The 26,606-nt window shown below is 36.7% G+C and overlaps 1 protein-coding gene across 3 annotated transcripts in view; it reads right to left on the bottom strand.

The window, feature by feature from the left end:
* Positions 1-3,293: 3,293 nt before the first annotated feature.
* Positions 3,294-26,606, bottom strand: part of LPIN2 (lipin 2) — a 39,701-nt gene continuing 16,388 nt past the window's right edge. For all 3 annotated transcript variants that reach the window (XM_031588917.2, XM_031588918.2, XM_031588916.2), the window contains exons 3-20: positions 26,152-26,247; positions 24,292-24,590; positions 20,065-20,172; positions 18,960-19,083; positions 17,790-18,111; positions 17,448-17,547; positions 16,745-16,932; positions 15,757-15,850; positions 15,345-15,414; positions 15,151-15,240; positions 14,490-14,572; positions 13,213-13,357; positions 12,134-12,282; positions 11,570-11,656; positions 9,648-9,800; positions 8,695-8,809; positions 7,972-8,075; positions 3,294-7,619 (exon numbers count right to left, since the gene is read on the bottom strand). In XM_031588917.2, coding sequence (XP_031444777.1) covers positions 7,475-7,619; positions 7,972-8,075; positions 8,695-8,809; positions 9,648-9,800; positions 11,570-11,656; positions 12,134-12,282; positions 13,213-13,357; positions 14,490-14,572; positions 15,151-15,240; positions 15,345-15,414; positions 15,757-15,850; positions 16,745-16,932; positions 17,448-17,547; positions 17,790-18,111; positions 18,960-19,083; positions 20,065-20,172; positions 24,292-24,590; positions 26,152-26,247 — 2,472 coding nt within the window. In that variant the 3' untranslated portion in view covers positions 3,294-7,474. The remainder of the gene's footprint in view (positions 7,620-7,971; positions 8,076-8,694; positions 8,810-9,647; positions 9,801-11,569; positions 11,657-12,133; positions 12,283-13,212; positions 13,358-14,489; positions 14,573-15,150; positions 15,241-15,344; positions 15,415-15,756; positions 15,851-16,744; positions 16,933-17,447; positions 17,548-17,789; positions 18,112-18,959; positions 19,084-20,064; positions 20,173-24,291; positions 24,591-26,151; positions 26,248-26,606) is intronic.

Genomic DNA, 26,606 nt, shown 5'->3' with positions numbered 1-26,606 from the left:
AGAACAGGACAGACCAGCAAGCTGACAGCCAGAGAACGTGCCTCTGCTCTGGCCAAACACATTGCATCCTAGAGCAGATGGGAAAGGCAGCAGAGAGCCAAACCAATAATTGCAGGAAATCATAGGCAAAGCTTGGAGCAAAGCAAGAAGGCAAATTTTCACCACAAAACATATGAAACTACCTCATTAATTTAATTTGCTGTTAAGACTTAGGAGACATTACTATACTGACCATTCAAAGCAATGAGGATTTTCTACAGCATCCCACCCTACAGCCATTCAGTGTAGCCCACATTACTTGCAGTAGTTTTGCACAGTTCTACTGACAGAGCATCTGATCAGCTTGCTGAGGATAACCAGCCATTCCAGAACCACTACAAACAGCCAAAGAACAGCTGTAAGTAGAAGGCATGGAAGGCAACTTGAAACAAAGTACATGCAAGTCCTCACTAGAGCTCCAAAAGGCCCAAAGGCACAGGGAGCACACAAAGGGCTCCTCCACTACAAGCTGGAGATTTGCATCAGGAGCAAATTTCTTCCTGAGGAGTTAGACTCAGTGATCCTAATGGGTCCCTTCCAACTCTGGCTATTGTATGATTCAGGAGCATTGTATTTGCTAAGTGAGTCCTTATGGCACAGTGCGGTAGTGGATATGGATATGTTCCACCAAAACCACAAACGCTGTCACACTGTCAGCTTGGGGATGGAAGGAACATCTGCTTTCTTGAGCCCTGACCAGCAGCTAGGCTTTGGTTCCAAGTTGCTCTGAGATAATGGCGCAGAGTGCAGACTGTCCAGCACCAAGGATCAGCCAGGGCTGATCGTCAGCACAAGGCAGATTTGCAGTCAAGCCAGCCCTCCTGCAATTTACCCTGCAGACTTCAGACAAGGTGCGAAATAACAGCTCTGCCAATCTTTTGTACAAGGGAGACTCCAAAGAACACCTTAAAACATGTTCATACAGAAGCAGGTTTTGGCATTTATGCATTTTGCTATCTTGATTGTATTAGAAAAGTATTGATTTTTTTTTTTTTCCAGCAAAGAGCAGCTCATTTGAGTGTATGCTTTGTGTGCATATATATGTATACATACAAAAACAGATGTACAGAAACTGATACCCAGGAATGGGAAGAAAATTGTTCAGTGGAAACCAACTGCTGCCATGTCCAAATAAAACCTGCCTGTTTTGTGATCTTGGTGCTCCTTTGCTTTCCAGTGAACGCAGTACTATCTTAAGCTGAAATTTTTGCTCTCTCCTCCACCACCTTTAGAACTTCAGGTTCTGGTTTCTTAGTCGAGTTTCCATGTGTATATTTGCTTCAGTGTCAGGCACTGGTACAGGTTTTGTGGTAGTACAGGAGTTCTGCCAACACAGTTCTTAGCTGTACTGTTTTCTAGCTATTTCAGTTAATCTCCAAAACTAGACTGGGGAGAGTAAGTTTTATAAGAAGTCAGGACAAAATATGGACAGGTAGGAAAAAGGAGAAATAGTAAGGAAAGGGGTGGGAGAGAATAAATAATTAGAAAAATTAGTGAAGAGGCTCAGATCTCTGTGCTCTTTAAGCATTACCTGCAGATGACAGCTTCTGAAAGCGGGCTTGGACAGCACAAAGTGATGTTTCAGTCAGAACTCTTCTGGACATACTTCCTGACAGGTGAAGATTCTGTAGCACTCAGGAAGAGGTGGCTCAGTGGTGCTTGCAGTTATCCCAACACACAGTTCATTGTATCTGGCCCAAATGGTACCCAGGTGCACACACAACCTCCCCCAGGGCTCTTGATGTACAAAACAAATGACAGCATGACAAAGCATGCCCTTGCACACACAAGTTCTTGGAAACTACAGCCACACCCATCAGAAGATGGTTAGGGCCATACGGCTCCCTCCAGCACCCCTTCATTGTGTGACTGTGGGAAAAGTGGAGGTTAACTCACATGCAGGAGCCCAGCTGGGAAGGAAGAAAGGACCAGACTGTATGTAACAACACTGGGTCCTCACATGCTGGATATGCAGGCTCTGGAAGACACGGGAACAGTTAGGGAATTCCAGACACAACCCTGCTGTGGCCTCCTCTCCTCACCACCTCTCCCGCTCACAGGGAGGCCAGGCCTGCCACCTCGCAGACCATGCAACCACCTTCCTTTGGGATTCCAGCAAGCTGTTGGTGAGGCTCCTTGCCAGCCCTAAGGCCCTCAAAGCACAGAGTTGCCCAGCACTCTATAGGAGCTTACAGCAGAGGCCTCTAATTCTCTATGTGTCTAAGACCGTTCTCATAGACAGATCAACCCACCCACCGAGAACAGGCTTACTTACTGTCAGCTACAGAGAAACAATACAAGACCAGACATACTTCCGCAACAAATCTGAACATTTGGCATACACAGGAGATGCCCACCTTTGCACTGCTTGCAGTGGCATTGTTGCTCACTGCACACAATGCATGAACACTGAAACCTACGTATGAAAGATGGGCAGTGTTGTGAAGCACCCAGATGCAAAGAGGTTTCTGTGCAGGAGCAGAATCACAGGGCACTCCAAATACCAGTGGAAATTCTGTCACTGGAGCAGGAGATAAAACTAGCACTAAGCTGTGTCTGGGCATAGGAAAGCTAGTGTGCAATGGTGACAGCAATGCAAGAGATAAGACTTGAACTGCAGAAGGATCAAAAGGCACAACGTGATTTACACTTTGATGTAGATTTGTCATACATTTAATTGTGATTGAAATGGTTGGATGTTCTGTTAGACTGCTAGTCAGTTGCATTTATCCATAACAGTAAGAGGCCAGGAAGGGTAAGTTTCTACCAAAACCTTGAGATCTCTTTTCCAAGATGATCTCACAATAATTACCTCAAGCAAATTAAACAGCTGTCTTGGAAGACAATACTTTGCCTTGAAAGGAAAAAGTTAGCTTGGACAGAATTAGGATAAAACTCCAAATTAGGGCAGGTTTACAAGTGCTTACGCTACAACATTGCTGGATTTTCTTCTAGGCAGCTTGTGTGTTCCCAAGATGTATCTATGATTACAGTGCATCTGTTACCTGACATTAATAACGCATTTACTTTCATTATAGTTACAAGCAAATATTGGTACTGGCAGACAATGCAAGTCTGATTACAGCAATTATTTGTCAGCTGTAGAAAAGCTCTAAAAGTAAACCAAGCGCAATGTATCGTTGTCCTTAATAGAGCAACTCTAAATGTAAATATAAATGCAATTTAAATAAGCTACCATTCACTAAATTAGCAATACAAAAATAGAATTCCTAAGTACAAACTGAAGAAAAAAGTGAGTTTAAGTTTGTTTATTGTGATAACATTGTTCTCAACATCAATATGCATTGCACTGAAGTGTGGGTTACTGCACCCAAGATAGTCCAGTCTTAACAAAAACCACTATTGGTACGGTCACAGATTTGACAGCTTTAAACACACTACCTTATTAGTGATTGGGTTGCCTGAATAGTCAGATATTCCACATCTTCACCATAAAAATGAAACAAACTATTAAAGAGAGTTTTCCTATCCTCAAAACAAACCCAAATGTAACTTTCATCTGGAAATAATTAACACTGTAAAAAAAAAATCCCAAATAATTCCATTCTATTCAACAGGATTCAACTCTGGAAACTAAAACTACTTTAGGCAAAAGTGACAGTTTAAAGGCTTCTCAAATCCATCGTATATTTTTGACATTTCATTATGAATTCACATTAAAGCCATTTAAACAACTCTTATTTATATGACAGTATTTTCTGGAAGACTTGTATTGGATATTAACACAAAATCTCATTTATTTTTGTCTCTACCATACGCAGATTCAGTGTTTGTTTCAGAAGTTCCATAAGTAAGATGACATGAGCATTAAAACCTTTCCAGTTGAAATATAAAATAAAAAAGGACAGGAAGCTGAGGATACACAAGCCATATTGCACATGCAGTTGGATACTGTCAGGGGTTAAGTCCAACCTTTTGAACCACAAGCATGCTTTGAACAGTAAAAAATAAATTAATCCAGAAATGTGAACCACTTAAAAGTTACTGATCTTTAAATCATCACAGAAATGGGTAATGTCCAAGTCACTAACAAGTTCTGAATAGCAGTGCTCCTTTATATGTTCCTGGATAGGTATCACTGACTCAGCTTTTGAGATGGTTCCAACGCTAAGTGGATCTGCATCTTCAACAACACAGTCTTAACAGGGAGGTGTATGTGCTGACACACACATACACTTAGAAAGTTCCTCTTTCATAGAAAGAATATGTTACTTGTGCTAGTTTTAAGTACAGCACAACTTGTTTTCAAACATGATTTCAGGCCACTTCTCTCAACTAAGGTAACAAAGGACAGGCTAATGCAGACTATATATTCCCCCCTTCATATTAATATTGCAGTAGAAGCCTAAGTTTGGTAGCAACAAGATGTCCTTCCTTGTCAGTAAAGTGTCCAGTACTCCAAACTATGTAGGTATGCAATGACAGGTACAGTAACCCATATTCTGTACCTCAGGAGGGCTAGAAAAAGCTGAACAAAGCTTTGCATATGAGTCAAATTAAAAACAAAACAAAAACCAAACCAATCAACCTTACTTGTACCAGAAATAGTCAAGAACACTTTTACATATCACCAAAAACCAAATAGAGCAGCTATTACAGAGATTGAAAAGCAAAATTTTTAAGTAAGCAACTTTTTGAACGTCCCTATACTGTAAAACAACAGGTCAGCAGAATGAGGAGCTCACTGCAGCCACATCCATATTCATATCATCTGGAATCATATGCATTTGGAAATACTCTTGATTCATTAATTCTCACTGCCGATCCAAGTCCCCACCTGAAAATCCAGTTTCTCTTCTTACCAACCAAGAAAGATGAATAGAATTTAAGATTAAAAAAAATAACCAAAGTAAAAATGAACAAAGATACAGCCAAGCCTTGGTAACAATCTGCACAGTTTGGAATCCCACTGCAGACAAATCGTATTTTTCTCACAGTGTTCCTCCTTCCCCAAACCTATGTAACATCAAGGCCGCCAAGAATAAGTCAGGGATGGTACATAAGATTTTGACTTCCACAAAGGACTGCCTTAGCAGAAGCAGTTTCATCACCTTCATGAAAAATAGAATCTTCACATATACTATTACAACTTGCAATTAAAATATTATGTGAATTCTTACATATCTTAAGGTATTTAAGTGGCTTAAACGCTCAAATCCTGTTGATTTTCAAAGCACTTAGTGATCATGAAAATGTAAGTTTCTACAGAAATCTAGGGAGTAAAAGTTTAAAAAAGAAAGGAAAAGATACATGGAATGACATTTGCAAGCTTCTGACATAGTGCAAATAAAATAATGCAGTAGAGCAAAATATGCTTTCAGTTGAATCCTGTGAAATCCACTTAAACACTCAGTAGATTGATGACAGGAGCAAAAATTTGCTGAAACAGTCACTGAATGTATTGTTCTCATTGTTTAAGGATGTCCTTCAAGTCAGTTAACACACATGGCACACAACAGACAGGTGTATTTTCCTTTCCATCCTCATAATCCCATTCTGAATGAGAGCTTCCACATTTACCCTGATCCCCATCCCCCTTTCTTTTCTAATGCTTTATAGTCACAGGAATATCTGGAATTTTATAAGAAAATAAAAGGTAATTTAATTTATATAGCAATCTGAAAATTACTGCCCCCATGCAATTCACCAGTTGTCTAGCATTAGGCTGCTGTTACATGAGAATGCTAGGTTAAGACTACTCAGCTTGATAAAGGAAACATTCCTGTGCGTGGGGTAAAATTCTCTAAATGTACTCTTCAGCATTTAGCATAACAGAGGTCTTCTTCTACACCCAGGTCAATTAAGTTGGAGCAGAAGGGCCTGGCCAAGCCACGCTTCTCTCAGAAGCAGCCCTAGGTATGCACTGCAGCAGTAGCCATACACGTACCTTCTAAAGATCACTTTGCCACTGGGAGTTGTGTAAAGGTGAGAGCTCAGCTCCAAAGCCTGGCAGGATCCTTGGTACACAGCTTCAGGAACTTCTTGCTTAAAAAGTATCAGAAAAGACCGCACCAACAAAAAGTTTGGGACTGAAGTTTAAATGGCTGAAGGCATTAAACCCTAAGGGCTAGAAGCATATAATTTTCACCACAGACTTATCCTAAGGAGGTTAAATGTACTAGCTCAACTTAAAAAGCAGAACTACTTTTCTCTTATTTTCAAGTATTTTTGGAAAGAGAAATTAATTAGCGGCTTTCACAGCTGATAAACACAAGACTTGGAATGCAGTTTGTTCTCAGGCTCTGATCTGAACCTGAGGAATGACCAGCACAATGTTTATGAATAAAACAAAAGGAGAAAAAAAAAAGAAAAGAAAAAAAAAAAAAAAAGATTTTATTCTGCTCTGCAGCATTTAACCATTCTTATACCTGGAATCTCACTATTGAGCCACAGTTCCTTCCACCTAGTGAAAATCTGCAATACAGAATTCTGGAAAGACCTGCAGTAGGTAATTAAAAAAATTAAATACTTTTTTTTTTTTTAGTATAACAATTCCCTGAATATAATCTGAACATACTTTTTACTGGCCTACATAGCATACACACACACACACACACACCTCCATGATGAAAAGTGAAATCAAAATGCCAGTTCCCCAACTCTTACGGAAACGTTCAAGATTTCTCTTGATGGAAATTTAACATGAAATAGTGCAGCCTGAAAGCAACAAAAGCCATACTAATATCTGACAACAACTTTCATTTTAACAAGCTTATGAAATAGTTTAAGCATTGCATATTAAAAAAAAAAAAGCAGCAGAGTTAGTTTGAGCACAAACTGTACAAGAACAGTGTTGCACATGTGACAGAAGGCATATTTACATTTGAAGATGAATTTTGTGTCTACACACTGTCAGCCTAGTAATGGCCACACATTTTCTGTATTTTAGTGGAGAAAGAGCACACTGTCTTCAGTTCTGGATCCTCTGCAAAAAAGGTCTAATTGCCCATCTGAACATTAGACCATGGATTTTATTAATAGGTCTGACATTCTATTTGGCAGTTTCCGTATACTTTTTGGCTTTGTTTTAGAAAATATACTATTAAGACTAATACAAAAAAATCTATGCCTACAATAAGGTCTGACTGATGAAAATGCAAAGTCACTCAGCATTTAGTTGCCATGAAGCTCTTGGGTACCATGGCCATCAATGACAGACCAATATCAAGTGTCTTAGAACAGGTATACAAAGACAGGCAATAAAGAAACAGACAAAAAAAATCAAAAGCCCACAAAAAATTGGACAGCAGCTTTGCATTTTCTTCGTCTTACACCAACGGAGTTAAAGTGATCTCTTTAGTAAGACTTATGGTACCAGTATATAAATTAGAATCTTCATTAAGAAAGTTCTTCACATTTAAACTGAAGTCGAGTAGCTGAAAATGAAATTCTATTTCTAGGTGAGAAGTATTTTTCAGGCCAGGTCTTCCATGTTAAGGTCAGGAAGAGGATCTCTCCAATAGCAAAAGGAGCTAAATTCTGGGCATGGAAATGCAGAACTCTGTTCTTTATTAAGCAATGGGAACACATGTTCCACAAGCTCACTTAGTCTGTAATACCTATATTAAAAAAAAAAAAGAAAGAAAAAAAAGAAAAACCATTATTTAACAGTCTAGTCACTGCTCAACTGTAGCCAAAAGAGCTTTAGAAGTCTAGACCAGAAAACTAAGTACTAAGTACTGCTACTAAGTACTGCTACTTCAGGAGCAATTTTCAATTTTATTTCGCCAGTTTACTTCCCTTTTTGAGGAGTTTCAGTTAAGTAACCAAAGCTCTAAATTCTCTGGCAAACAAAAATTTGTCTTGCATGTAATAGGAGATCATAAGTAATCATCATGGCCACAACTGCAATTATTTTGTAATCTCATTCCCAAGTACCTTTTCTAACTGAAATAATAAAAATGATCTTACGAAGATTTGTTTCCCTTAGTCCTTTCTTGGATCAGTTCACCCTTTGGATTCACAGTAAATATTCTGCAGTCTGGTACTCCCACTTGCATGTAGGCATATACATCCTGCAAGAAGCGCGAACAAACGCACATACTTTGTTATTTCTTTCTGTGATACACTGAAAAGCATACAGTAAAACTGTCTCTGAAAAGAAACAAACAAAAAAGCAAACTCCCCAAAAGTAGACCATAACAAAACACTTCTCCTCTCTCAATCCTATAAGCCTTGTTCTCAAGCCTCAGACCACAAATATGCACCACAAAATCTAATCTATATCACACAATGCTACTTCTCATGACACTGTTCCCCTTTGGAATACCCCTCTCCCTTGCTCAGTTACAATAACTGTAGAGAAAGTACAGGAATTGTACTGATAGGAAACAAAGATTCAAGACTGAGAAAAATCAAATACCCTTAGTTATGATGCAAAAATGCTGAAAAAGAATTTGGAAAGGTGTTATACCCTGAGAATACTAACACATCTGTGTAGCAGTTTTCCTAAAAATAGTCCTGGCAGCCTTCATTTAAGGTATGCATTTGGACTTTCACTACCAAACTCAGAGAAAGACCAATGTCCTGTTGTCATATTCAAACTTTAATAGGCATAACAATAAAAGCCTATTTCCTTTCCTTCCCGAGTATTCCATGCATTTTAACCCTTCAACTAGAAAAGTTCAGACTTACATTGGGCCTGTTTCCAAAAGCAGCATAGAAAGGTTGTTTACTGGGAGCAAACAAATTCTTGATATCATTCAAACATTCGATTTTGAACTTTTCAGGCTTCTTTTCTATTACTTCCCTAGAATAAAATTTGAATAATCAATCTTTAAATCATGAGCAAATAGTGGGTATTCTGCACCCATTTATCTGATGATTGTATTCTCATTGATTCCTGTTTCTGTTGTGGCTGGTTACATAGACATTGGTAAATACTTTTCCAGGGATGATGCAAGAGATAATAAAAGAATAAAAGATTGTTTTCCAACATCAGAAATAGGTGAATAAACTGTACCTAGACTAGGTAAATGTAATGAAATTCACAGCTTATGAATGCAGTTTGGGAACTGACCATCTGGACCAAAAACTAAAAGAGGCCTGCCAAGTGACTACGGTGGACATGGCTGTCATTGTTAGCCATAATTTAATGGTTTGGTTTTAATTTAAAAAAAAAAAAAAGAACTAACAAAAAGACTTTTACTTTATGAGCACTTCTCATCAAGAACAGGCAGACTGCAGTTCAAAAGATTGGTTGAGTCAAGTCATAGCTAAATATTCTTCTGCAGGCAGTTGTGTATAGAACGCTCCTAATATTGCAAGATCAGAAAATTGTACTGTTAAGAGCAGAACTTAACAGTAATCAGTTACAGACCTGAGGAATGAAGAAAGTAAAAAATGAGATGCTGTGTGACTGAGGTTTTGTGCTTTGCAGCCACATCTAACACATCCATAGAAACAAAAGTGAAATTCACATAAATAGCTTATTGCTAGAGGGACACCCAAGTCTCAGTAGCAAACCTAGCACAGAGTAGAATATTTGGTTACAACTATAATGATTAGGTTAGCATCAGAAATCTTTTAAATTTGCTTCTTTCTCTGAGATGGGGAGCAAATAGATGTATGAAATCCCACATGCTTACCTATGAAAGGCAGAAAATAAACTGCTGGGGGACAACATGAGAGGTCCCTTGGGAAGAATTGTTCCTTTGTCGTTCACCCAGTGTAGGTATCCTCTAGTCATATCCGCCATTCCAATGGCACGAGCAGAACAGTACAGAAACTTGTAGCCATTTCTAGAAAAGAAATACCAACGTAGTTCATTTTACTGTTGAAGACATTCTTTGTAAACACAAATATCCTGTTGCAACAACGTCCAGAGGCACTAGGTTAGGTACAGACTTGTGGTAAGCTGCACCAATTCCCAGGAAAAGATTGTTCCAGTGTTATGGTATCTGAAAAGTATATTATAGTTTAAAAACATGGCAGTGTCAAAATTAAGAAGTGCAAAAAAGAACAAGAATAGTAATAGTAAGATTATGTATCTAGATAGACTAGACTGCACTTAGACAAATGCCACACTGGTATCTCCCAGTTTCTTGCAGCCCAGATATAGATGTTAACAATTATTTATTTGTATTGCATAATATTGGATACCAGATCTCCTGTCTTGTTGGTTGATATTTTTCAGATCGTTACTAGAATTTGCATCTCAGAGTGAAGGAAGCATGAGTAGTACCCATCAAGGCCCATTTTTTTTTTTTTCCCCGAGGACTTCGTAGCCATCTCTTAAACAGATTTATAAACAATTACAGCATACACAAGAGACTCAACTTTTTATGCAGATTTTCAGAGATCTGATTCTATTTGGCAAATACTTTCCAAACTACCTTTCTATTATACATTGAACACAAAACAATGTTCAAGTTTTCTGCCATAGACTCAAGGGGCCACAGATGAAATTTAGCTCTATGAAACAGAGCAAAAGTCAACAAAGGATTTCCAAGGCCTCAAAATTATTTGGGGGTGAGGGGGAGGGAAGAAACTTTAAACTAAGCTTTGCACTAAGAACTAAGCAAAGATAAAATTTGATTATTTGAAGGGGACTATGAAATGGTTTAACAGCTGACCCCGTGATCCTCAGTAGCAAGTATTATTTCTGGCATCTCTATTTATTTTTTAATTGTTAAACAAAGGACCTAATCTAAATGAGAAGGAACAAAGTAGGTTTATTTTGCACGAAGTTATTGGACATAAATATTACAAGGCTATACGCCTCTTAAAAGAGCAGTACATTTACAAGGGTGCAGCTCACCACACTTCTAAACTAAGCATACATCTCACCACTGCTGCAAAAAGAAAGCTATCTTCCCTCTCCCTCCTCCCCTCTTCTAGTTACATAACCTGCCTCTGCAGGTCCTGCAGATTACAAGGTGAGCGTGCACAGTTGACTAATCCAGACAGCAGATGGGGAAATTGCTGTTTTGCTGGGTTGTGTCAGTTTATGTCAAAAGTGCAACAAAGTGAGTAACACAAAACTTGATCCAGGTCACCAACCTTTGTGTCCACCTAAGTTTTTAATTATGATTGTTTCAGAACATGGAATAAAATTCTAAGGAAAGTTCACTTGAGTTTGATAGTAAACATGTTAAAACAAAAAGTATCTAGATGTTGGGATGACACTGTTTAGGTCTGAATTCACACTGGGCCACGTTTGTAAAGGCTTTGTGATTAACCTAAGTTACTGGAAACAAACATACGCGTGACTGTTTGAGAAGCTATTACTATTAGTACACTCTTGTAGTCACAAAAACGTTACATAGATTTAAAAAAAACTCAAATGCAGAATCAGAAATTTGAGAAGAGAACTAGCAGAACTGGTGGCTTCCACTCCTGTAAAAGGGTACATCTGAGAGAACAACCTGGCTTTGCTTGCGTTTGACAGAAGTAATTACTTTCCATCATTTAGGCCTGCATGCAAAACTATTAACATCAATTCAACTACGTGCCCATTAATTCCTAAATTCCAGAAAGGGCCTACGTGCTTCATAGACTACATACTCACTCATTTATGGAATGATAGAGTTTTGCAATGCCCTGATGAGTCCAGTCCTTGCCAAGCTGAGGGAGTATCTGTCCCAAAGCATCAGACCTAAAAGCAAAATTGGAGATAGCTGAAACTAAGCATATGAGTTTTGTCAAAGACAACAATTAATGAAAAGACAGTTTGCAAAGAGTATTTACAGAAACACCTCTGCAGAAGGTCTTAACCATTTTGAAAGCTAGTACGTATTCCACACTGAGCATTAGTGGCAGCCATACAGCACAAGTCAGTTCCTATGCTACCATATGCTTGCTAAATCTAGACATGTCTGACTGCAAGGGCAGTAGTCACATGATGAACATTTCAAAGAATAATGCAAGAATGCTAAAGACATTTTCTAGTTTGCTATAAACACAAGTGTAAATTTAAACCAAAGCAACAAGCATTTCTCATAACTGTTAAAAAAAGTTCTTCAGTAGTCATCTTAAATAAGGCTGCTTTGTCTTACTTTGAAAAGTAAGACAGCATCAATAAAGCAAAATAATGTATCAAATAGAAAGAAAGGAAAGGAAAAACAATATTTACTTGGTTATTGTTCCATCAATGTCTGATATGATGATTTTGTCATCCCAGTTCCAGAGATATATTGTTCCTGCACAACGGCAAGTCCCCTGATACTGGGTTGTGATACTAAACACAACATCGTTAGGGCCATCTCTGAGCTTCAACTTTGCCTTTAGGATAAATCAAGATAATTGAAAATATAAATTAGTGTCACTACAGAATTTTTAGAATCGTAAATAAGCTAACAGAAAAAAGCTTGTAGGTTCCTCCTCATCTGTTTTGATCGACTCATCAAAAAGTGAACCATGGTTTAGTTTAACACTGGCATTGCTCCGCTGGTTAAGTCTCCTTTTTTACTGGGTTCTGTAGGTCCTACATTTGCTTACAGCAGCACCGACTACAGTAATATTAAAAGATGTTACTTAATTCTTGTTATTACAGTATACTTACAGTATTAACAACTAAGTATATTTGATAATATATTAGCATATAAATAAATTATCTGCTTACTACGTTTGTACACAACTGATCACGCAACACTATTTTCTACCTAGTGGGTGCTTTTCTCAAAATGCTTACTTGATGAGGGCCATATATTTAGATGATAATAGAATGAACTTGTAAATTAATTTGAAATGAGTAAACTGCCCACCATCTTTGATGTACATTATTTGGCAGTTCAAATTCCAGAATACCCAAACTGCAGAAAGTAATAACGCCACTTCTTTGGAAACATCTTAATACAAATGTTTGCTTATAGAACTTTATAAGAAATAATTATTTTTAAAATTAAAACCCAGAATCATGATTATTAATTAAAAAAATAATAATAAATTAAAAAGAAGAAGAAGCTGCCCATACTAGCAATGGAAAATATTTTATGTTTCTTTTAAAATTCAACTGTTACTCTCACATTTCAAGTGTCCCCTTTCCTTTTTTTTCCTACTGCTAGAAAAGTAATCCCAGTATCACTCCTGATTCTGTGAAATGTTTCTATGCTTAGCTTCTAAAAAGCAGAGAAAGCCCAACTTTTAGAATCAGAACAAAGAGTACAAGAGAACTACAATGCATTAACTGTGCAAGGAAGGCACGCCACTTACGATTTGGTCGGAAGACAGCCGAAGTGACTTCTTGTAAGATGGAACATTCCCATGAGTTGGATGCTCTACTGGAGCAGAATCTATTTTCAAGGATTCCTTCAATTCCTGTGATGCTTCATCACTAGATGAATCATCTTCTGGGGGTCTAATATGACACCAAGAAGAAGAAATTTAAGCTGCAGAAAATCCTTCTATAATGGTATAAGATTCTTATTCAAGATTAATTTCTGCTTATGTCAAAGATTTACTACTAGCCTGATAGCAAAGATTAACAAAGTCAAAAGACTAGCCCATGCCCAGATGAAGTCAGTATATGCCAATTAGCAAATAAGACTTGTAATGCACGCTACTATTGGTGGAGCTCTAAATATTACTGTGTATAGTCTAGCTGGCTCCACAAGAGTTTAGTAGAAACAGTGTCAAGTGGTCACTAAAGGCAGACTGCAGATGGAAAGGGATATTCAGTGAGTAATGGCTTTGTTTTCAAGAAAAGCTGCCACACGTACTACATATTTTAAACCGTGTGCGATAAATTAGTGGAGGAGCTCACCTTTTAAAGTAAGTCAGACATTTATTTTTCTGCTAATTAGAGATTTCAAGATTAAAAGCAGCATTTAATCTCTCTGAATCTTACAGCATATGCGGTTTCTTAAATTTTTAAGACATCAACAACATTTACAAATATCTTAATAAAATCAAAGGCGAATATGAGTATACACAGTGGGTTATTTAGTCTGACACAGTTTTGTGCTAAATACTGCTTGTTTTCAACTACAATCTTGGGCAACTTGTGTACTGTAATTAATGCTATTTTATTGTTTCAATTATTTCACGTTACAAAAAACTGCAGATGTTTTAAATTATTCAAACAACACTAGGATTATACAAAAAAGAATAACAAAAAATATCTCAGAAACAATCCTACTATACTTAATAAGTTGCAAAGCAGTGGCCCATTGCTAAAGGTTACCATATATGTCTTTGTTATTCTGTCAGTTACATCAGGATTTGAGAAGTAAAAACAATAGGATTTAGGAAATAATTGTAATGTATTTCTAGTTCCTACAATGTCTAATGCCATATAATTCTGCTGAGTTGTTTGCCAAGCATATTTGGCTTCTCTTCAGTAGCTTAGAAGAAAATGTTTCTTCCCACAGCAGTAATGAATTCTTCACTCAAAAAAGACAAAAAAACTCAACAAGAAAACCACCAAAATGAGAGAAGAGCAAAAAAAATCATCATTCAGTCCACAAAATAGTCTTCAGACAGGAACACACCTACTATTAACTTGCTCTTTTATAGTTGCTGGCAGTTCATTTGCTCTTTGTGTCTCAGACTTCCCCTCTTTTGCTTCTGGTATCTAAAACAATATGATAATAAAGAACATATCGACATTTTAAGCATTTTAAACCAATCCAAGTGAATTCATAATCCATACATAAGCAAATAGCTATCAGTGCAGTATATAAGCTATACCATGACTCAGAATCGCTCTTTAATTTGATGAATTCAGCATAAAAGGAGCAATGAACTTCCAAGCTTATAAATTTACTTTTTAAAAAATATCTTTTAAGACACTTCCAATGTTTAGAAAGTTGATTTTAGTCTAAAATGTGGGTGTCTCAGCATGACATCTATTATGCATCTACTTATCTATTTGTGTATACATTCCTAAAATATATTGCTGTGACTGAAGAGTAGCTTTGACAAGTGCCTATGACTTAGAAGAAAGGATTTTAAGAATACTGTGCATCAGCTAAATAGAATAAATGATTGAAGGAATAGTGAAAAATGATGGTAGTATTTGAGACTAAATACTCAGAAATAGACAATCAGTGACAGTTACATGCTCACTGTTCTGAGGCACATCTGACAAATGAGTTTTTTCATCCTTTAATAGTAATGGAAAATTAAAAAATCAAATCAAGTCTCAGTTACCTGTTTAGTCATGCTTTCTCTCTTGCGCCAGAACCACCACCTTCCAGACTTCTTTGGCATCTTTTCTTTGACCCAAGATTCAACGGTAGCCTGAAAAAATTTGCAAGTTATTAATTTTGTGTAGAAAAACAGAATAAAGATAAACATGCATTATTATCTGCAAAATCTTCAAAGAAGTAAACATCTCTATTTACCTTAGGCAAACTTTTCTGAAATACTTGCAAACTCAAAATCATTGGAGCAGCCAATGCCCAGTTATAATACCTGTTTTAAAACATGTTGGGAAGTTATTACAAAACCTGAATAGAAGTAAACACTGTGCAAACTGCTCTCTCCTCAAAGAAAATACATCCTTTTGCAAGCAACAACTAATATTAAAGCTGGTTACAAGCAGAGTTACTTTAATGTACACAATTCAGCATCAGTGCTGAAAAGAAATATTACTTTTGTTAAATTTATTTCAAAAGTTTAATTCAAAAACAGTTATCTAAGACTAAGGAGCAGATCCACCAAAAACACACTGGAAGCTGAAAAGTGCATTCACTTTACGTGGTAGATTTAAAATAAGCTTTTCTGTGAACTAATTGTATGATACAGATAATTTACCTGTTATAAATCCTTATTACCAAATTAGGATTGTCTATGAGTCCAGGGTTTTCAGCAAATTCATGATAAGTAATAATATGCTCCATGAACTTTTCTGCAATCGAAGCAAATTTAAATTAAAATTAGAAATATGAAATCCTAAAAGGTCTGATTAGTTTGCACCCAGAAAAATATTTTCTGTCATTTGAGAACCTTTGCTGACTTTGCAGTATCATCAAGCTATTCTAATATGGCCTACATGTCAAGAATCTTGTGGCTGCTTGTCTTCTCAGTAGCACGTAAAGCTTTGTACCACTTATTTTAACAATCACAGGAAGGAGAAATAAGAAATGAGGGTGTATTTGTTCTGAGCCCTAATAATAAGCTTGTAAAATTTTACTTGATGCTTTGAGATGAGATGGGATGATCAATAAATAAGTAATATTAAAATTTTTTAATGTTAAAAATCATGAAATTACATGCTCCTAGAAGCTCCCTCAAAAACGTATACAACTTTAAAGTTAAGCAGAACTTCAAGAGAGAGGATTTAAATGGTTAGAAAGGTAAATGTTAACAAACATTTAAGAAGGGAAAAGCAAAGCAGGAGAGAAGATAGTACTAGATAACAATATATTCACCTCCCAGAGGCTTAAAAAACACTGAAAAGAAGAAAAGTTATCAGGCAATTGGAAAGAATACAGCTTGTGAAGTCTTACATTGGATTAAGCAAGGAAATTCAGCCAGAAATAAGAGTGGTCAGAGATGCAATTAGCAGTATGAAAAAGGAGTAAGAAAGTTTCTCAAGATACTGTGTGCTCTTGATTAATTTGAGGCTAAATTTCACAATTTCTGCTTGGCAAACGCCAATGAAGTTTTCTAAAATTCTCCATTTTCTTTTCTTAATGTAAGCCTAATTAAAGGCAAAGGCTTCATAAAAATCAGGGCATTCAAGGCACTTCATTTAGCTGCCTGAGCTTTACAACCACTTATGTTTTCTTTTCTCACATACCTTTAGAAATCTCGCCGTTTTCATTGAGACCTCCACAAAGTGAGAGCGTGACATCAGGCAAGTCCATAGCAGAATCAGACATGCACTCTGTGCCACTATCAGCAGCAGCACTTCCTACTGATTGGGGTGACTGGGAACCAGAAAGATTATCTGACTCAGTCCATTGTCTGAAGCCTGGATCAGAATCACTACAAAAAAGAGAATCACATTTTCCATAAATACTTAACTCGTAAACAAATGCACACACACTATGACTACTCAAAAAAAAAAAACAAAAAAAAAAAAACATCTCACTTTTTACTAATGCCACACATCATTTTACAACATAAATCCAATAATACACAAATCAGACACCACCAGGATCACCTTCAACCCTTTATTATACTGGAATATCCTAACTAAATTGGGAAATATTTATTTCTCTTTCGCCTGCAACAAAATTGATTCTTTATAAGAAGAATTTCTCTTTAAAGGAAGAAGAGTTCCTCAACATTCTATTGCCACAGAGCAATATCATGCTCCTCACTATTTACCAGAATGTTGTAGAATAAGATTAGGACTGTTTTTTCCACAGCCTAGAAATCCCAAGTTCCATTCTCTAATAAGAACCGGGAATCACAGTCACTTAAATCATCCACACAATAATTCATGTAGTTTAACTGCAGAATAAGCCCAGGTCCATGGAATCTTAATTCAAAGCTACCTTTTGGGAAAGTAGAGTGCTGCAACTTCAGGTTCCAAAGCTTTTAGGTCCTCCAAGTAAATATCATCAGGGCCCTGGTGATGACTTCGCTTGTGCACCCCTGTTAATTTTAACAGTCAAGTTATTGAGATGAAGCTATCCAGACACATTAAATACAAGCATAACTGAGGATGATTCAGAATTAAAACATTCTTAAGTTGAAGTTTAATTACAGTTAAAACTTTAATAACGATTAAAACTTTAAATAGGAAAAACTGAAAAAGAACATTTTGTACTTTTTCCACTATTGCCTCAAATTTGGTATATCACCTGAAAGGAACAATCAGCAGTTCTATTACGTACCTTTCTTTTTTGAAGGAGAGTCAACTTTTGCTGTTGGCTTTGTTTCTGGTAAAGAGTCCACCAACAGTCTGGAATGATGGTCAGAATCTAACGGTAAGGAATCTTGTGGCTCTATAATTGCAGAAGCGAGAGAATCTTTACCATCCATCTGCTTAAGCATAGGATGAGTTCTTGGCTCAGGTTTCAGTACTGTACAGACAGAATCTTTCACAACATCATCATCTTCAACTTCATCAGAGCTGAGGATGACTCTAAAATGAGTCTTCTCTGATGGAGTAATGGTAGCTGTTCTGGGATGTTCCAGTTTCTCTTTCTTGCTTATCTGAAAGACAAAACTCCACTCAATCCTTTCAATTCACAGACTGATTTTACTCTGCTTTTAATATTAAACTTGTTCCCAAAGGTAATTTTGCCAGTAAACAGGGAGTCTGGTCACAAGTACACTGATAAGAATTTCAAGATTTATTTTAGCAAGAAAAAATCATAAAGATCTAGTCCAACCATCAATCCATCACCACCATGCCCACTAAACCACATTCCTAAGTGTCACATCTACATATCTCTTGAACAACTGCAGGATGGTGATTCCACCACTTCCCTAGGCAGCCTATTCCAGTGCCTCACCACTCTTTCAAAGAAGAAATACTTCCTAACATAAAACAGCTTTCATCTTATTAGTGAAGCTGTCTGCAACAAAAGCTTTTTACAAGCTTGTTGAACAAGTTCAGTAAAGAAAGTGGCTTGGAGGAGGTGTTGACATGACAAAACATGGCAAGGAGAAAAAAAAAAAAAAGAAAGAAAGAGTATGACAATGTGTCAAGACAAATGCCATCAGTTGTTTCAGTAATCAAAAAATTTATTAAGGCTACCATTCCTCTAGAAGGAGCTATAATTTAGCCTAAAATAAAGAACAGTGATTTCCAGAGTTGTTTTATTCAGTTTCTAGCTAAAAATTAAAAAAACTTTTACGTTGCCACTGTAAGGTTTTCCATAACTATTTCACTCAACAAAGACTGAACAAAGACAACTATCAACCAGCCACAAGAGGGTGCTACTTTCCTATTTCAGCTAAGAATTCTACAGAACAACAGCAGAATTCCAACTCTTTTGTAGTGCATGATGTTAAATATGCCATATCTCAGTATACAAAGTTCAAGACAATAACAATACCTTGGTTGATTCCGGGAATCCTCCCCATGTCCATTCCATGTGAGATTCGGATCTGAGCAAACTCTCAGCAGGTTTAACTTCCAGTTCTGAATCACTTTTAGGGCAGACTGGCTCAGAGTAAGGGCTAGCAAATCAAAAAGAACAAAAAAAAAAAAAAAAAAAAAAAAGGAAGAAAGCTACAGTGTTTAAAATGTATTTGTTGTTCACAGCTACTGTTGGTAGGGTTTTCTAGAGCTTAACAGAGCTTCAATTATTCTGTAACATGGCAAGAAGCCCAGCAGGGTTTTCAGACAGAAATTAGGTTAAAACCAAAATCACATTAAAGGACTTGCACAGCAATCACCCTAAACAGATTCCTCCACTGTGTCTGCAGTGTAGGTACAGCTCTCTCCTAAGCCCACCTTCTGCTAAAAAACACACAAGCCATAAATAAATAAATAAACACAACAGGAAGAAAAAAGTGCAATCTAAAAGTAAGACAGAAAGCAGCTTTTAGATCCTTGGCTCTGTAACGATTTAGTATTTAAACTTGCTAGGACAAGACCTGAGTAACAGAAGTCTTGAAGAACTAACTCATGAATGTACAAAGTAACACCAAATCCCACCTACAGCTGGGGAAAAAAACATTAGCAAATTACTGTCAGAGAGGCAAGTCCTCTCAGAGATCACTTCAACACATCTTTCAGACTACCTAACTTGTTAAAGTTCCATCCTAATTTTCCTACAGTGGTTACTATGTATGCATCAGAATACACTCTTTGACATCTACGTCTAATAACTTTTAAGCCAAAGGAACTCACTCTAAAAAATGAGCAGTGTAATTTAAAAACTGTTTTGCTCTTGTGGATTTAGGGAAGAAAATAACAAAAGTTCATTTTGCTGTAGAATTTATGGATGGGAAAAACCCAAATTAATCCCTTCTTAAATACGGGTTTTGTACATGGGAAATTTCTCAAAGTTCCACACATGTAGCACATGCTGTATTCTGCATCACAAAAGCTAGGCATGGTTTTACAGATCAAGAAAAAAAACTGAGTAAAAGGCACATTAACTTTATTGTAACTATTCATCTTCATATGCACAATGACATTACAATATGACTTACTTATCCAGAGGGGACCAGTCTCCATCAGATAATGGGTAATGATCCTTCGAGTGATAAATCAAAGATTCTTTTTGTTCTTCACCTTTTGGTGAAGAATTTGAGGATCCTCTGTTGGGAAAAAATGAGACATTTAGTGAGTCAACAATAAGAAATTTGCATTACTAATTCAGTTAGAAATGTGACCTATATGTTATTAAGAATCCAAGATCAAGAGAAAGAAGTGTACAGGTTGGAGAATTCATTGATTGCAGCACACTTGCATACAACTTAAAAAGTATATAGTAACTAATACTTGAAAATATTATCAGCTTAAAAAAAACCTACTCCTCTGCCATCTTATAAGTTAATATTGAACTAGGAAATCACAAGACTTTAAGTGATATCAGTCTCTATGGACAGCTAATACTACCAAACCCCATAACCCTTCATTAGATAAACAACAGAATCACTGAAAGTTAAATAGAAAAGGCAGTTTTGACACCGTATTTTACGATTGCCTATTTCACAAATTAAAATATTAAGAAAATAAGGGCAGCTACTGGCTACATGATTCACCCACAAGTTTACAGATAACACAAACTACAGTGAGTAACTAGATGTACTGCACTGAACAGTAGGGTTTTTTGGAACTGAGATCACTACTCAGTATCTGTAACAAAAGACACATCAAGAACCACTGAATAGAAATGCCTTGTATTTTACACAGAAATCTCTTAAATATTTCCATCATAATTACTTCAGATCTTTTTAAAGCCTTGTGAATTCACTTGAATAACTAACTAGTCTTAGGATATGACTAACTTGAGGTTAGATGAAGGGCATCATGGCTACACAGCACATATAATACAAGGAAAATGAGTCTGGAATTTGAGAGTAAAACACAAAATAAACTATTTTAAGACACTACTATGAAAAAAAGTAAGATAGAAATGTTTCATACTATATGCTGAGTACTGGAAGAGGCAAAAGTGTTGACAAGCAATTAAGAAAGCATACTAGAAAATAATTATAGTCATGTCCCTCAGTATTTCAACTTTGGAGGGGGGACAAGATGATAAGTAGGTCATTGTAAACAAATAAAAATCCAAACACAAAGACCACTGAAAAGAAAATGGGAGAATTGATATTAGACCACTGCACTCCCACTCATAACATATGGCTTTACCAATAATTCTGAACCACCTATTTTGCAACATTCAGTAAGACAGCTTCCCACTTCCTCTCATTCAGTTTTCAATGTTATACATTATCTAAACAGATAAGACTTTAGAGGCAGATAACTTCTTTCAGACTGATGCACTGTGCGGCTAGATTAAGAAACCAATGAAAGTCATTTAACATCATTAGATTAGAGTGCTTCAGAAAGTTAACGTCCAGTTAATGCATTTCTGAAAACACAGATGAATTGTGTGGATTGAAATGGAAAATCCTTTCCATTTTGCAGGGTGAGAGAACAGACACAACACAATACCATTAGCACCTGAGAAATAATGCCCCCCTGTTCCTTTCTGAACATACACACTAATATTAGTCATCCTGGTACTATTTTAGGTAAGCCAAACATTAGTAGCATAGCTAAATCTGTGGCACATACCATCACAGCTAGGAAAGACAAAGGATATTTTAAAAAAGGCTGTATAAACATTTGGAAACAGATTTTGGATTTTCCCAAGAAACAGGAAACAGCTTGTCTTTCAGACTGTAAGAAAAGAACTAGATAAGACATGATGTACTAGTATCTGTGGCTGAATTTTTGACCTTCCTGTCAGAACACCACTCTTCCCTTTTCCTTTCTTGGTTTCACTCCAAAATCCACCATAATGTCTAGTAACAACTAAGGTTCTATTTCTGTATTAATTTTTTTTTTCTCCAAAACAGGGTCTTTATAATAATAGTAATAATAATAATAATAATCACTTAAAACCTGCTGATATCACCTTTACATTTATTTTTTTTCCCCCCACAGCTGCACCTTCATCTGGGAAGTTAACAGCCTTGCCATAGGCATATGCATTTCAATTCCTGTGACTGTATGTGAACTCCACTAACAAACACATAGCCATGAACTTACCTTAGCATCTCTGGGCTTGTGCTGCTACAATTTAATTGTTCAGTCCTCCAAATAACTGTCATTCACATAACAGCATTCTTTTAAGAAAAACTTCCTTTCACATCACAACTCTCTACTCTGAGAATAAACTTCTACTGGTGTTTTTATTTATTTAAAAATAAACAAATAAAAAGCCTGTTTGATTCTCCATTCCACAGGTTACAAAAATAAAATCAGGAAAACCACTTTGGAAATGCTGTTACTCATCAGCTATGATTAAACTGGACATTTCAGCCAAACCTACAACTTTTTATTCATCTCTAGTAAAATTATAGTAATTGCTAGAATATCAATTTGAATTCTAAACACTTGTTGCAAATAGCCACTATTGGTATGATATTCCTAAATGCTTTGCTCATTTGCAACAGTTTATTAAATGAAGAATAAATCATTCACAGGTTATATTCACTTTTTTCCTGTACTTGATGGTTATTTTGATTTTTGATGTTTTTTCACTGTGACAGTCATATCACAGAAATCCTAGGGTTGGAAGTGACCTTTAAGACCATCCAGTTCCAAACCCCCTGCCAAGGGCAGGATTGCCACTCATGTGATCCAGATATTGTTGTCTCAGTGCTCTTGCACTGAAGACTGAACACAGATCTATGCTGTGTCCTAACAGTCCCCATACACACACTAAAGGGAAGGTTTTTCAGTTCATTCTCCTAAAGCAGATCATTCTTCTATTTTCCAGATCAGATATTGAATTTACTCAGACAGTATATTAAGCATTAAAGCTGTTAATAAACTAGTAAGCCTTGTCTAAAAATCAACTCTGCTTCTTTCATTCAATGGCTTAAGAAACTTCCATGGAAAACTGGTGATCGGGTTTTTCCTGGAGTTTATGTATTTAAATGCTTGATAGTTTTCATCTATTACTATGATCATTCCTATTACTCAGGCAAGCTCCTTCAGTTTCTTAGTATGCATGACAAATTTACTACAAGCTCCAATTTACTAATAGTATCCACTAGAAAATACAGGACCGATTCCTTGGTTTAACTACATGTATGTAAAGGGTTTTCTTTATTAAAGCGAAGGATCATGCATTTCTGTAGTTTTCAGTTACTAAAATAAACTTAAAGTTACAAGAGAATCCAGTTCAGATGTGGTGTACTACAAACATTCCGCACTGCAGTTTGTGTAGATGTTTCCAAACACCCTACTGCACCAATCTACCTCAGAAAAGTTACACTGGAACTTTTTAATTGCTAGCCAAAAGCAAGACAAGGACAATACTTCTTCACATGTTTCTTTTTCTACAAGCAGTGCATGCTTTCAGCCTGGAAGGCCAACTATATCCCAGGCTGCATTAAAACAGGAGTGGCCAGCAGGGAGAGAGAGGTGATTGTTCCCCCATACTCAGCTCTTGTGAAGCCCCATCTGGAGTACTGCGTCCAAGCCTGGGGCCTCCAGCCAAAGAAAGTTGCAGAGCTCTTGAAACAGGTCCAGAGGAGGGCCATTAAGATGATCAGAGGGCTGGAGCACCTCTCCTATTGATAAAGGTTGAGGGAACTGGGCTTGTTTAGCCTGGAGAAGAGAAGGTTCTAGGGAGATCTCATTATGGCCTTCCAGTACTTGAAGGGAGCATATAAACAGGAGGGAGAATGGCTGTTTACAAGGGTGGATAGTGATAGGACAAGGGGGAATGATTTTAAACTGAGACAGGGGAGGTTTAGGTTAGATATTAGGAGGAAGTTTTTCACACAAAGGTTGGTGAGGCACTGGAACAGGTTGCCCAAGGAGGCTGTGGATGCCCCATCCCTGGAGGCATTCAAGGCCAGGCTGGATGTGGCTCTGGGCAGCTTGGTCTGCTGGTTGGTGACCCTGCACACAGCAGGGGGGTCAAAACTAGATGATCATTGTGGTTCTTTTCAACCCAGGCCTTTCTACGATTCTATGATTTACAAGAATGGGCTTAAGTGGATCTCATATTTATATTGAAACTGACAAACCTGAATGATTCTGTAAGGATATAGAAGATCATGATTTTGTATTTTGTTTAAAGAAAAATCTACCTAATGCCTATTGAAAGTTATGGATTACTTGTGTAGAAAAAAGAAGTACGAGCCCAACAATATCCAGTAACAGCAGTTAGCCAATACATAATAGTTTACCTTAGGGGCTGAACACTTTTCTCATCATCTGAGCTTATTTCCATTTCAAAAATCTCTTCTGTCCCAGTAGAAGAAATTTGATCTTCTTTCCTGATATCTTGTTTGTATTTCTTTCTTCTTCTTTTTTTCTTTTTCACTGATCCTGGGGTGAATACAGTCTCTGTTTCCATAGCATGTGGAATTTCTGAGTTTGTGCATGTCCTCTCACTTTCACCTGGTATCAAATGATTGTCAGTGTCTTTAAAAAACTGGTCTTCAGTAGGTATTGGAGATGTGGCCAAATATGCAGGAACTTTTTCCTAAATAAAAAAAGAAAGAGATAGATTTTCAGTCAATGGAATGGTATTTAAAGTCTTTCTTTGGAGCACACGGTTCTATCCATAGTAGATGAATTAACAAAACTAGGCTAATTAAGCCCACTGCTGTCTATTTATTTTGAAACAGATTCACAGAAAGGTGTAGGTTGGAAGGGACAACTAGAGATCATGTAAAGAGGGGCTTAGAATTAGGTGATCTTTGAAGTACCTTCCAATCCAGGCCGTTCTATGATTTACTCAGGAAAAAAATGTATCACCTACACATCAAAACAAAACCAGCACCAACTCTGTTAGTTAAAACTGACTGCCCATTGAAGAAACAATCCAGATGAAGAGAAATCTTTATGAATCAACCACCAGGTTTATTTACATCGTAACAAGAAAATAAAATATATCAAGACCTACACCAAGAGAAACACAATGAGAAATAATAAATATGAAGTGGGGCAAAAGGGGAGGATAAAGAAAGTGCACAGATAGTGGTTACCATTCTTGCTTTCTGAAAAGAATCTTAAGACTGATCTATTCTCATCAACAGCTAAGACAACAGCAGCTAGAAGAACTGCTTTCTGTTTTGATCTTACTCACGGTGCATGCTGAAACAGAACTCAAGTTTTCTTTCCCATAAATATTATGACTTCCTGCCCTAACTTAACATTTAGTGCACTAGTCTAAATGCTTATTTACTCCTTCCACTTTAAGTAATATTTAACCCTTTTCAAAATGAGTGCTTCCTCTCCTTCCCATGCAGTAAACAAGGAGTGTCATAAACCAGTTAAGTGGATCAAGTTCATTTCCTTGAAAGACACTGATTCCTAACAGCAAATTCACAGCTTCACCTTTCACTTCACTAAGATAGGCTTTTTCTTCTATTTTCTTTAAATCTTCTACATTTTTATATTTAAAATTCCTTTCCCTTTATCTTGCTGAAAAAAAATGCAAACATCCAAAAGTGTACCAATATGTATGACTGAAAAATTCTGCAATTACACATCCTTAGGAATTAGGCTAAAATTCATCCCTTTCTCTCCCCCCCCCCAAAGGTTTGTTATTTTCCCATTGGAAAAGGTCTTAGGACATTAATTACTATATTCCAATACAACATGGACTTCAAGTCAAAGAAGCTATTATTAATTGGTGACAGTTCCATAAATTATGAAAAACTGTGCTAAAAAATGTAAGAAAAATATATGCCAAAATAATCAACCTTCATTAGCACAAAGGTCACTAACACAAGCTATGAGAATGTATGTCAAAAAATAAGGCACTGCAACCTGTATAACTGCAGTTACCAAGAATTTGTATACTAAAAGTAAAAACATTCCTTCAAAGAATGGTCTATTAATAAAGAATTACTTTTAAAATCACTGGTAACATAATTCTACAAAATACCAAGCACCTTAGCAGCATTTGAAAGTGATGCAAGATTCAGTCAGAAAGTGAGGCTTTCAGAAGTAGTAATACTGACAGTACTATATCAAGCGTTTTTAACACAGCACTCTTAACACAGTATTATAGCCATCACGAAGCACAAATCCCTTACATTTTCCTCTTCAGTCTCTTGTACAAAGAATGCTTCTCCATTGTCACCCAGTTTCATATGAAGATCAACAGCGTCGCCATTAATTTCTATATCAATCTGTGAAAAGATAATTTAATGTGATCAATTCATCATGGGTGAAAGCACTGACCTAAAGTCTTGCTAATCTCTGATAAACTTTATTCCATTGTATGATCATCATTCTTTCTCCCCCCTTCACTTTTTGAAAGAAATTTGTTACAATGATCTTTATCTTGTTAACTCAAAACACACCAGGCTGTTAGTAGAGATCCTAAAAGCTACAAGAAAAAAGTGGAGAAACGTGGAAAACATCTGATGGTAAAACACTGCTCACCTAATTTAGAGCTGTAGAACCATAAACCATTGACTTAGTCTTTCTTTCCTAGAAGAACGCTGAATGACTGAGACTATTCATGTTTATCTGCTTAAAGGTCAAC

The sequence above is a fragment of the Phasianus colchicus genome, chromosome 3 (assembly GCF_987193195.1).
Source record: "Phasianus colchicus chromosome 3, bPhaCol1.hap1.1, whole genome shotgun sequence".
NCBI lineage: Eukaryota > Metazoa > Chordata > Aves > Galliformes > Phasianidae > Phasianus > Phasianus colchicus.
Note: the sequence above shows the minus strand (reverse complement) of the source record. Positions and strands in the feature narration are given on the sequence as shown.